Source organism: Aphidius gifuensis, linkage group LG5 (genome assembly GCF_014905175.1).
Source record: "Aphidius gifuensis isolate YNYX2018 linkage group LG5, ASM1490517v1, whole genome shotgun sequence".
NCBI classification, from domain to species: domain Eukaryota; kingdom Metazoa; phylum Arthropoda; class Insecta; order Hymenoptera; family Braconidae; genus Aphidius; species Aphidius gifuensis.
The window spans coordinates 4,589,902-4,603,570 of NC_057792.1; the positions used below are offsets into that span (position 1 = coordinate 4,589,902).

The following is a 13,669-nucleotide window of genomic DNA, read 5'->3' on the forward strand; positions in this document are numbered from 1 at the left end:
ACAACTGGGTGCAACGTTATTTTTTGTTAATTTTTACATTATTTTTTTTTTTGGAGTAAATTTGTGAATTTTTTTTTTTTTTTGATTAATTATCATTATTATTGGTTTACTTCCTTGTTGAATGATAGTTTTGTTTGTGAGGGACTTGATAAATGTAATCAGGGTGCCGGAAATTGAACGTGGCTCAGGGGGGGTGGGGGGGGAGAAGGTGATTCTTGTCGTTGAGGGGAATGCCAGACTTGTAACCGGTGCATGAGACAAATGTATTGAAAAAAATTAAAAAATAATAATAGAATTATATATAGAATTGTTATAAAAGTGTCTGATGAAATTGTGTTAATGTGGAAATAGTAACTATTTAAAGTTACTTTTTGTTTTATTTATTTGTTGGAGTGATATGGTAATTGTTAAACTATGGGTGCTCAACAAACTAAGGATAGAGTCATATCAACCGGCTCAACAGTGAGACAAACAAGAAAACAACCAAGAAATCCAAAAGAATCAAGACTCATTGGATCCAACATCTTCACCGAGCACAGTGGTGAGAAAAACATTTTTTTTTTTTGTTTTTTTAAAGTCTTTATTTTACTTTTGCTCATTATTTTTTTATACAAAAAATTATGTTTATTATCTTTTTTTTATTTGTCATTCACCCTCTTTTTTTTTTCACTCACTTGAAATATATAGATATAATTTTTATATATTTTTTTTATTTTATCCTTTCTGACTCATTTTCTTTATACCATTTTTTTTTTTCCCTACTCTTTATACCAAAGATGAATGTGGGTATCCATGCGTTATTGATTTTTCCAAAATACCTTTAAAAAAATATAAAATTGCATTTCTCATTACAACCCAAAAAAAAATACATTTCAAGTGCACGATATGTTTTTTTTTTTATTATACATTATTTATTAAGTTAATTAATAAATAAATGAAAAAAAAAAAAATTACATATCATTGTTTTTTTATTATTTTTATAAATAAAATAAAAAAAAAGAAAAAACAGTTAAAAAATTTTTAATTAAATAGATGATTTTTTTAAATGATAATTTATTATTTTATTAATTTTTTTTTATTATTTTATTTATTTTTTTTTCTTTTGTTATATTTTTTTTACAGAAGCACTTTTACAAAGTAGACCTCTGCCACATATCCCTGCATTACCTGAGGGTGATCCACCAAGTGGTACAAGTTTACAATCATTATCACAACAATCAAATTTTTCACAACATAATACTGGTGGTGTTGGTGGTGGTGGTGGTGTTGTTGGTGGTAGTAGTGGTGTTGTTGGTGGTGGTGGTGTTGTTGGTGGTGGTGGTGTTGGTGGTGGTAGTAGTGGTAGTGGTAGTGGAAATCTTCTTGAAGCAGCAAATAGATGGACAAGCAAAGAAAATCTTTTGGCACAAGAAGAAGATGATCCACAATTATTTGTTGCACTTTATGACTTTCAGGCTGGTGGTGAAAATCAACTTAGTCTTAAAAAAGGTAAAATTCATTGTTGTCCCAAACTATATTCATCGATATATAACAAAATCAAATCAATAACTTAATTATTCAAAAAAATAAAAAATTTCTATTCTAAATGTATTTTTTTTTTTACTTTTAATTTGAAAAAAAAATAATAACATACATTATCCTAAATATTATTATCATCATTAAATTTTCATTAATTTATTTTTATTATAATTTATTAATTTATATATATTTTTTTTTAGTATTTTATTTAAATTTAAAAAATTAAAATACTAAATTTTTTTTTGCAATAAATATATATTTACAAGTGATATAAGTATTATTTTTTAAATTAATTTATTTTTTTTTGTATAAAAAATATGTTGATACAGGTGAACAAGTACGAATATTGAGTTACAATAAAAGTGGTGAATGGTGTGAGGCACATTCAAGTGCTGGACAAGTTGGTTGGGTACCATCAAATTATGTAACACCAGTTAATTCATTAGAAAAACATTCTTGGTATCATGGAAGAATAGCAAGAAATGCTGCTGAATATTTATTAAGTTCTGGTATTAATGGAAGTTTTCTTGTACGTGAATCAGAAAGTAGTCCTGGACAAAGAAGTATATCACTACGTTATGAGGGTAGAGTTTATCATTATAGAATTAATGAAGACAGTGATGGAAAGGTTAATAATTATATATTCTACTATGCTTTATAATTATACATAATTATACATTAAAAATAAATAATTAAATATTGTCTTTAAATTATCTAGATGTTTGTAACGGCTGAGAGTAAATTTAATACACTTGCTGAACTTGTACATCATCATTCAATGCTTGCTGATGGACTTATTACACAATTACTATATCCAGCACCAAAACATAATAAACCAACAGTATTTCCATTAAGTCCAGGTAAAAATAAATTATATTTCTATTGATTTATTAATGATAATTTGTTAATTATTAATTAAATAATTTATTTATTTATTTTTATTAATGTAGAACCAGATGAATGGGAAATAAATCGTACTGATATTGTAATGCGTCATAAACTTGGTGGTGGACAATATGGTGATGTTTATGAAGCAGTATGGAAACGTTATAATATGACTGTTGCTGTTAAAACATTAAAAGAAGATACAATGGCATTAAAAGATTTTCTTGAAGAAGCATCAATTATGAAAGAAATGAAACATAAAAATCTAGTCCAATTACTTGGTGTATGTACACGTGAACCACCATTTTATATTATAACTGAATTTATGAGTAAAGGTAATTTACTTGATTATTTACGTAATGAAAATAAAAATCAAATAAATGCTGTTGTATTAATGCATATGGCAACACAAATTGCAAGTGGTATGAATTATCTTGAAAGTAGAAATTTTATACATCGTGATTTAGCAGCACGTAATTGTTTAGTTGGTGAAAATCATCAAGTTAAAGTTGCTGATTTTGGATTAGCAAGATTAATGAGAGATGATACATATACAGCACATGCTGGTGCTAAATTTCCAATAAAATGGACAGCACCAGAAGGTCTTGCTTATAATAAATTTTCAACAAAATCTGATGTATGGGCATTTGGTATATTATTATGGGAAATAGCAACATATGGAATGAGTCCATATCCTGGTGTTGATTTAACTGATGTTTATCATATGTTAGAAAAAGGTTATAGAATGGAATGTCCACCAGGTTGTCCACCAAAAGTATATGATTTAATGAGACAATGTTGGCAATGGTCAGCTATTGATAGACCAACATTTAAAGATATTCATCATTCACTTGAAAATATGTTTCAAGAATCAAGTATAACTGAAGAAGTTGAAAAACAATTACAGGGTAGTAGTTGTACTAGTGCTAGTGGTGGTGGAAGTGGTGGAAGTGGTGGTGGAGGTGGTGGTAATAGTAGTGGCAATGGTAATGCTAGTGGTAGTGGTAGTGATGCTCTTATTTTATCATATAAAAAATCACAAGTTGGAAGCACTGGAAATATTCATGGACTTGTTCTCGTTTCTGATCAATTATCAACGTCTGGTTTAACTCAAGGTAATAATATAATAATAAATAAGTATTAAATCATATTTTAATAATTATTATTTTATAATTTAATAGATGGACCAAGTACTGTCACAAAATTAAGTACATTTATGGGTGGACTTGCAAATAAAGGAAGTAGTATTGTTCAAATGCGTAGATCAACAAATAAAAAAGGAAAACAAGCACCAGCACCACCAAAAAGAACAAGGTTCAGTATTTTTTTAGTCACAAAAAAAAACATACAAATATACAAATTAATTAAAACACAGAAAATCAATAATTCATTTTAATTAATTTATTGCAGTTTGTTGTCTTCATGCAGTTCATTTCGTGACTCTGCATATCATGAACAAGATCAACAAATAATTGATAATGTCGGTGCTGTTAATTTGGATGATGGCAACGATCTAAATGGTATTGATAACACTTTTCAAGGTATTTCAAACACAAGTCACAATTAAGCATTAATTATTTATTAATGCACGTGTTAATTATTTCATATATAGCAAAATTTTTATATTTTTATAAATTAATTATTATTATCTTAATGACAATTTTTTCTATATCCTTTTAAATAAATAAATCCATTGTAAAAAAATTATTTGTCTTAGAAATTTCTATATAGTTCAATGAAACGAAACAAAGAAAAAATAATAAATTTTTATATATCAACGTGGGTCATTCTCCTAGAATCTACTTAATATAATTGCACAGTAGTTTTTTGTTTTTTTTTTTAAACACTAATCCAATATTTATTTACCCTGTAATTTTAAAAAACAAAAATTTATATTTACAAATAAAAGATTTATGTAAATATTGATATTAATAAAAATTGCATGGTATCAATTAATAGAATCGTAGTTAATTATTAAATACATTGTTTGTAAAACAATGAGAAAATTGATATTTAAATCAAATCATTAATTATTTATTATTATGATGATATTATGAATTAGTCGTAAATGAAAAGAACTTTTTTTTTTTTACATATAACTATCATTGATTTTATATGGTTACTTGACTCTTAGTTTATTATCAATTTTTTACAGAGTTCAAGCACGTGAGTTTACTAGCCATTAATCATCTGTATTTGAACAAATTTTTTATTTATTTTTTATTATTTTATTTAAACTGATAAATGATAATCCATTGATTAATATTTTCAGTTTTTTTTTTTTTCTTTTATTTAAATTATTAATTATAATATTTATTTATTTATTTATTTTTTTGCTTATCATTTCTATTAGATTCACGGAGAATGACCTTGACAATACGAATAATCGATAAATATTTTTGTCGCGTTTAATTATTAATCAGCGCTTGCCACCACCTCTAACAGAAAAAAAAAATAATTCAATTTATAAATTAACAAAAAGCATCAATAATTTGATTGATAAAAGAATTTTTTTTTTTTAATAAATAATTGTAGAAATAAAAAAAAAAACATAGTCAAAATTTTAGAAGAAATAAAACAAAAAATTACGATTTTATTGAATGAAAAAAAAAATACCCCAGGTATCACACGAGAACTTGTGACAATGGCAACACAATCAGTACCATCAGGATGTGGTGATCAGGATGATGATGGTGATGGAAACCAGCAGATTACTGAGCAAAATATATCAACATCATATCAATCATCAGCATCACCGGAGTCAGTACTAAATCAGAAACAATTAAAAACTCAACATAATCCATCCAAAGACGTACTCCCACAGAAGGTATACTAATGATTAAAAAACAAAACAAAAAAAAAAAAGCATAAAATATCCAACAAACTAATGTCGACATACCAATAACTATATTATTTTTTTAAAAATAATAATAATCAAGGTGGTAGCCAGTAGTTGCGCGATGTTATAAATTTTAATTTGCTTTATTTAAAAAACAATAATTTTTTATTATTTTTATTATAATTAAACAAGATAATTAATGGTAAAAATTTAATCGTTAAATGCATCTAGCACTGCTTGAATAGTTGAAATAGTATAAAGAATTTATTTTCTTTTATTTAAAAATTTAAAAATATATATTTAAAGTTGAATAATAATATTGATGGTTTTTTTTTTTGGTTGTTCTTAGCTGGTCCACGTGGGTGCCCTGGAAGTGCAAAATGTTAAACGTGCCATAAATCGTTATGGAACAATGCCAAAAGGTTTACGTATTGGTGCATATTTAGAATCATTACGTCAAAGTGGCAATTCATCATCACATGATACACCATTAGTTAGTGAAAATATACAACAACAATCACAACAACGTGATCAAGCACAATTACCATCAGTAATACATGATTTACCAAGAGAAAATCAAGAAACATTACAACATCGTTCATTATCACCACGTCAAAATAATAATTTACGTAATCAATCACAAATGACACGTAGTAATTCATCAAGTGGTGTTGTTAATACTTATCAACCACCAAATTCACCACGTAATCGTTGTGCTATTAATCGTAATAAAAATAATCAAGATAATAATAATATTAATTTACGTACATTTAGAACAACAAATAATTCAGCATTTCGTACAGCAAGTCCATCAAGATCAGTACAACCAACACTTGCTGATTTAGAATTTCCACCACCTCCACCATTAGATTTACCACCTCCACCTCCACCACCACCATTATCATCATCTTCATCATCTTCATCCTCATCAGCAGCATCATCATCATCATCAGTATCATCATCATCATCAGCATCAACAACAACTGATGAAAATCAATTACCAAATTATGAAAAAAGCTTTAATAAAAATGATAATACAAGTGTTAAATTAAAAAATTCACCAATAACATGTAAAAAAAATAAAAATAAAAAATTACATGATAATAATAATAAAGACGATGAAGATGTTGATGATGATGATAAGCTAAATGATGTTAAAACACGTGAACCATCAGTTAAAGAAGCATCATCAAGATTTGGTGTTAATTTACGTCGTCGTGATTTACAAAATGATTCAATTAATTTAATTAAATATATTGATGAAAAAAGATCAGTATTTAGACCAATAAAAGATTCAAAATATGATGGTACATGTATATCATCATCATCACCAGTTGAATCACCACCACCACCGTTACCACCACCACCACCATTACCTGCAAATAATGATAATAATGACACATTTAATAAAAAACCAGGAATGAAAGAAATGTTAGAGTTAAAATTAATCAATGAAATACGTCATAATTCAACAAGTGATTTAAAAACAACAAATAATACAAATAAAAAATGTAAATCATCAAATGTAAATAATAATTCAACATCAATACCGTCATCATCATTATCATCATCATCAACAACATCTACAACGTCAACAACAACGACTACAACAACAACAACGACGACGACAACCCAACAATTAGATCCAGCATCACAATTATTATCAGAATTATGTGAAAATTTAAATATTGATAAAAAAAAAAATAAAAAATCAATCTATAATTATGGTAATGAATATGCAATGTTAAATTTAAAAACAATTGAACCACCACAAGAATTTAATACAAATGATAAATATACAACATCACCAATAACTGAAATGAATATTAAATTAAAAAAAATTGATAAAACAATAAATCGTTGTAATCAACTAAAAGATGATACAAATAATGAAAATACAATAATTGATTTTAAATCAAGATTAAGAAAAGTTGATAATACAGATAAAAATGATGATAAAAATAATAAAAAAAATGATGATACAAATGATATTGTTGTATCGGAAAATGATGATAATGATGATAAAAGAAAAAGCACTGGAAGTATAAGTAGTTTAAAAAAATTATGGGAAAATAAAGAATGTACATCTGGTGTTAGTGATAATAATAATCAACAATTAAGTCCAAAATTAAACGTACGTAATTTTAATAAAAATAATAATGATAATATTGATACTGGTGATGATAGTCCAGAGGATCATATTTATTCATCAACAACACGTTCATTATTATTATCATCATCAACAACAAATAAAAATGTAAATTTACCAAGTACATCATCATCACAATCACCAGTTATCAATGATAATAATGAAAAACCAATTGTACCAGCAAAACCAATTAAAAATATAACAACAAATAATAAATTATTTACATCGACAATTTATGCAACACCAATTTGTGATAAACAAATAACACCAACAACAACAACGACGACAACGAATGATTATGATGAAACAATATTAAATAAACAACATAGTAATAATAGTACTGTTAAACATAAAAAAAATGATATTATTGAATTATCAAATGCCATTGATTTAACAATAACAAATTTAAAAGGTAATCCAACAATTGTTATGACAAATTGGTTACAATTATCAGATAAAGTTGGATTATTACATGGTTTATTACAAAATATTAATAATAATGATTGTGGTATTGGTATACCAGCACATGCTAGATTTCAATATCGTGATTTAACAGGAAGATTAGAATTACAAGGACGACAACTTAGAGCTGCTGGTACAAGAAATATCACAGAGAATACAAGACTACTCAGTGACGTTCAAAATACTATAAAAGATGTTACAAATATGGTTCAAAGGTAAATAAATTCAAAGAGACAGAAAATAATAATAATAATATTTTTTTTTATTTAAAAAACAACGCAACAAGAATCAAAAAAAAAAAAAAAAACAAAAAGCAATTTTTTTTTCTTGCAAATTTAAATAATTTTTGTAGATTTTTTTTTTTTACTTTAAGAAATAGGTTTTTTTTTTTTTGTTTTTTAAAATTTTTAAATTATATTATTGAAGAATAAAAAATAGGTTTTTTTTTTCTTTATCATTTAAGAAGACGTATTTAAAAATATAAATATTATATAGGCATATAAATATATAAATTATTCTAAGTCATTATTAGTAACAAAGATAAAAAAAAAAATAATAAAATAAATATGCAAAATGGAAATAACAGTATTTCTCTTTTTGAGTGACACGAGAACAAAATAAAAAATTTATTATTGATGCCAATTTTTTTACATTGACATAAATAAAAAAAATAATTAATGATAAATAAAATTAATATAAAAAAACATAATAAATAGTCATTGGAATTTTTTTAAAAATTAATTTAAAATATTTACAAAATTTTACTCAATAGTTTTATGAAAAATAAATTTAAAAAAAAAAAAAAAAACAATTTGTGATCAAAAGTGGAAATCAAAGTCACTTTATTCCCTCTCTATTTTCTTTGTTTTTTTTTTTTTCTTTTCTATCTCAACAATTATTCGAAAACAATGAAAAATTCCCGATCGAAATTTTTTACTTTATTGGCTTTAATTTTTTAAATAAAATCATGATTAATAAAACGCTTAGTATATTCGTAATTACGTCTAGCATTTAATTATGATAAAAAACTAAAAATCAAGAATACCAATTATTTGCAAAAAAAAAAGTCAAATTAATTATAAACTTATAATGTTGATTTTTTTTTTTACTCAAAAATAAAAATGATTTTGTACTTGTATAAATAAACATCTCGTGCCGATAAAATAAATCGACTGAATGTACAATTTTTTGAGTTAATAAATTAACTAATTAATTGTGCTTAAAGAAACGAAAGAAATTGAATTAATTCATCTAAAAAAATTGTCGATATAGTTACTATGTAATTATAATTAATTATTGAATGTCGTAAATTTTATTTAACACTGTGTGAATGTATTAAATAAAAGAATGATCTTCCAGAGAGCGTAAATTTGAAAATTATAAATTAATAATATTTAAAAAACAAAAAATAATTATACTTTTTATTTATCTGTATTGAATAATTTTTATATGAATATAATTAATTGAAAAAAACAAATTTTTTCTTTCAAATCAAAATAGTAATTATTACTCAGCCATGATATAATTTTTTCCTCTTTAGTTTGTGAGTACACGAAATGAGGATATTTTTAAATCAAACTTGACTCATTTTTAGGGTAGATTATTTTTATTTATTTATTTTTAAACAAATTAGTCAGTCAGAATTTTTTTAATAACTTTTAAAATTAATTACTTAACACAAGCTCATTTCGTGACTCATTTGTGACAATTTTTTTTTTGAATGAATCATGCTCAAGTGAAAAAAAAAAAAAAGAATAACAACAACAACATTATAATAATATGTAAACTAAATAATGAATGAATGGATTATTGATGACACTGCCTATACTCCATGTAATAAACTAAAGAAATAAAAAAATGTAATTGGCTTTTTTTTTAGCCTTTTTACAACAATCAACAAATGAATATTATAATTTTTTAATTCTGTGATAATTGCAAGGATTTTTAATTGAAAATATACTCAATATTATTTTTTATTTTTTTTTTTTTTTATTAATAAATAATGAAGTTAAAATTTAAAAATAATAAAAGTACAATTTAATAAACATTGTAGATATTTTTTATTATTTATTTATTGAATTTTTTATTATTCATGTTAAATTAGTTTAATGATTATTTATTTTAATTTTATATTTAATTTGTTTCTTCAGGTGACTCTTGCATTCTAAAGCAATCATTAACTATTTTCCATTTTTCAGCAACAGCTGTTATTATAAAATTTTGATTGAAAGGTCTTGATAATTTGTCTTGATATTTAACACTGCCATGAACTTTAACGAGAAATGTTATTTGATTACCAACTCCTTGGTCTAAAATTATACAAAAAAAATAATTATTAAAAGGACTTTTAATTAGATATTTATATGTAGATAATTATTTTATTTACCGGTTACTGGTTGTGCATCAAGTGTAATAATTGTATGAGTTGATATTGGCAATTCACACCAAAATTTTTGAACATTATCTTTTCCTTTAGTGTTGTTACCATTCCATGTAAAACTTCCTTCATCCATGTACAACTTTGATACTAACTGTAATTAAAAATATAAAAACAATATAGTTTATAATATCTTGTAAAACATATTTTATTTTATTTATTTATTACAAGCAAACTTTTTATTACTTACGTATCTTTTTTTGTCAACAGTTTCATAATAATGTTTGGTAAATTCCTCAGCAGTCTTACAAGCCAAATCAATTTTAGTTTTTAAATCCTGCAATAATATATAATTAAATAAATAATAAAATAATAATTATTTATTTATAATTTTGTTTGTACAAACAAAAGTGAGGTTATGTTTTTGTATTTATCAAATTGTACTTACTTGCTCCATTGTTTATCTTTAATTATATTTATTGCTATTAAATAGAGTTTCGAAAATATATTTATAATATTTTTGAATAACAAATAAAGTAGTTTAATTAAAATATACACTAAATTAAATCAAATAAAGTGAAACACGTGCGTGACCTGCGTGTCCATGGAAGTGTAATGTGTATATTTATATGTAAACATAAACGTCATATCAAGCCCAAAAAAAAATATTTTTTAGATCAAGATGACGTTGCTGCAAGATGGCGTACATTCTTTCTTCTAATGTTGTTTATTTTTTTTTTAGATCAGGAAGAAGATAAAAAATATTTACATATTCAAGGAACTGTCAAAATTCCATCAATAAATACATACATTGTTCTTAATTTTTGTTTACACCTACATTATTATTGACAGCTTCTATTATTTATATTTGAAATATTTCTACAATTATTATTATTGTTCAAGTTTTATATATTAATAGTTGTCCAGATGGATAATACAAAAAAAACAAGACATTTTAACAGGTAAAAAATTCTATAATTAAAAAAAATATAATTTAATAAATTATTTAAACAAATTTTTATTATTTTATTTCAAGGCCAAAGTTCATTGATGAAGATGAGAGACTTTTGGATTTTATGTGGAAAATATTTCAATGGAATCCAGAGTGGTTGGATGATCCAAAATATGAAAAAGAACCACCACCAATTTTTGAAGAAGAGAGAAGTGTCATATCAACATCATTATTTTATGAAAATTTTGAAGATTACTATCGTGCAATGGAACCATTAATGCTACTTGAATTTTTTCATATTTTAAAAAGAGATGCAAATGATGATTTTTCTGATCATAAAGAAAAAAAGTTTGTACAATAAGCTTAAATGGTTTTTTTAATTCTTTATAGATTTATCAATTAAACATTGTTCATTTTTCTTATTAGAACTAAAAATATATCTGGACAAATTCATGGCTGTCATGGGACAGTTATAAATAAATCAAAAAATGAACAACAAAAATATAAAAGAGTACAACGTTTTATTTTAGAAACTGAAGTACCTAAATCAATTGAAGGAACATTTCCAATTAGAGGTGAATTAGTTAGATTAAAATATAACAATGATCAAGAAATATTGGGCTACATTGAAGATCTTTCACGTATCACATTGTCATCATCATCATCAACTGGTGTTAGATGTTGTCAAGGTAAAAATTAAAATATAAAATGATCTTAATTATCTGATAATAATATAGTTATTATATTTTAGTATCAACATGCTCTGGTTGTTTATTGAAATTAATTTTTCAAATACGTACAAAAGACGTAGCGATACCAAACTCCTATAAAAGTACAATGCACTTAACAACTGTAACATCAATGGGACAATATTTACGCTTAATACGTGCACTTGAAGATCTCCCAGGTTCACAATTATTTAAATCAATATTAAAGCCAAATTGTGAAGATTATTTAATGTCAGAAGCAAATGTATCAACAATATTACCATTAATAACAAATCAAAATTTAAATAAAACACAACTTGAAATAATTGCTGGTGTTGTTGAAACAATAAAAAAAAAAAAAAATATGTCTCGTACAAGGACCACCTGGTTGTGGTAAAACAACAACAATTGTTAATATTATTGCAAATGTATTAAAAGATCCAACAGCTAAAATATTATTATGTGCACCAGCAAATAAAGCAGTTGATGATATTGTATTACGTTTATTAAAATGTAATGATTGTTTTAAAAAAAATGGTATTAATTTAAATATTGTAAGAATTGGTAGAGATGAAGCAATTGATCCTGGTGTTAAAGATTTATCATTTGCAAATCTTTCATTTATTGCACAAATGGAATCAATTAATATTACAAAAACATTACAATATGAAAAAGAAGAATCAATACTTGATAATGCAAATATTATTGCATCAACATTATCATCATGTTATTCATATAAAATGGAAAGTAAATATGGTATTGATAGAGCTCAATCAATACCAGTTTGTATTGTTGATGAAGCTGGACAAGCAACTGAACTTGGTACATTAATACCATTGATGCTTGGTGTTGAAACACTTGTACTTGTTGGTGATCCACAACAACTTCCACCAACAATTATTTCACAGGTAATTTATATCAATTAATTTAAACATCACCTGATTTAATCAATAATATATACTTATGTTAAATTAGGAATCAAGAGAACGTGGTCTAGATGTATCTCTATTTGCTAGAGCACAAAAAAATTTTGCAAATGATCCATGGAACCCAATAATTATGTTAAATACACAATACAGAATGGTTGAGCCAATAGCACGTTGGCCAAATAAGTATTTTTATTCTGGTAAATTAAAAACAGAATCAAAAGTATTACCATTACCATTTTGTCATTATAAAGTATTAAATCATAATTGTTTTCAAACACAAAGTCGTCATGGTAATGAAGGTGAAGCAAAATTAATTATAAATTTATTAGTTGGTATGATTGAAGAATTTATTTCGAGAAATAATAATATTCCTAGTATTGGAATTATAACACCTTATCATCATCAAAGAAAAATTATTATTGAATATATTAATAAATTGTAAGTTCATTATTAAATATTAATTTAAATTAATTGATTAATTTTTATTTATTCATTTATTGTAGATTAAGCAGCAGGAAAAAAAAATACAAAACCAAATGGTAGTATAGATAAAAAAAAAACTGATAAAGATGATGATGAAAAAGAAGAAGAAGAAGAATTATTAAATCCTTTACATCGTGCATTAAAAACAGTACAAATAAATACAGTTGATGGTTTTCAAGGACAAGAGAGTGATATTATTTTAATGTCTTGTGTTAGAAGCCATGGAATTGGATTTATTTCTGATCCAAACAGACTCAACGTCAGTTTAACAAGAGCTAAACATACCATGATACTCTTAGGAAATTTTACAACATTTAAAGTAATATTTTATTATTAATTAAACATTGTAATTTAATATAACTAATTTA

General features: G+C 24.6%; 3 protein-coding genes across 4 annotated transcripts; 2 read left to right on the forward strand and 1 right to left on the reverse strand.

The window, feature by feature from the left end:
* Nucleotides 1-375: 375 nt before the first annotated feature.
* On the forward strand, nucleotides 376-9,462 carry LOC122857038 (tyrosine-protein kinase Abl-like). Of its 2 annotated transcripts, none has more exons than XM_044159013.1 (9): nucleotides 376-541; nucleotides 1,123-1,488; nucleotides 1,848-2,146; nucleotides 2,237-2,378; nucleotides 2,469-3,518; nucleotides 3,585-3,717; nucleotides 3,814-3,944; nucleotides 5,025-5,230; nucleotides 5,592-9,462. In XM_044159013.1, the coding sequence occupies exons 1-9, from the start codon at nucleotides 415-417 to the stop codon at nucleotides 8,070-8,072; spliced, it is 4,935 nt and encodes a 1,644-aa protein (XP_044014948.1). In that variant the 5' UTR covers nucleotides 376-414; the 3' UTR covers nucleotides 8,073-9,462. The 2 variants fall into 2 exon arrangements, with proteins under 2 accessions (XP_044014948.1, XP_044014949.1); XM_044159014.1 differs by having other exon boundaries at nucleotides 3,814-3,923.
* Nucleotides 9,463-9,986: 524 nt separating this feature from the next.
* LOC122857053 (NTF2-related export protein-like) lies at nucleotides 9,987-10,829 on the reverse strand. The gene is made up of 4 exons (XM_044159028.1): nucleotides 10,679-10,829; nucleotides 10,481-10,567; nucleotides 10,240-10,384; nucleotides 9,987-10,162 (listed from the first exon to the last, which is right to left on the reverse strand). Exons 1-4 carry the CDS (start codon nucleotides 10,685-10,687, stop codon nucleotides 9,987-9,989), a joined length of 417 nt encoding a protein of 138 aa, XP_044014963.1. The 5' UTR covers nucleotides 10,688-10,829.
* A 318-nt stretch (nucleotides 10,830-11,147) lies between these two features.
* On the forward strand, nucleotides 11,148-12,301 carry LOC122857046. Its single transcript, XM_044159022.1, has 4 exons — nucleotides 11,148-11,192; nucleotides 11,267-11,530; nucleotides 11,609-11,871; nucleotides 11,934-12,301. Exons 1-4 carry the CDS (start codon nucleotides 11,158-11,160, stop codon nucleotides 12,284-12,286), a joined length of 915 nt encoding a protein of 304 aa, XP_044014957.1. The 5' UTR covers nucleotides 11,148-11,157; the 3' UTR covers nucleotides 12,287-12,301.
* The last annotated feature ends 1,368 nt before the right edge of the window (nucleotides 12,302-13,669 follow it).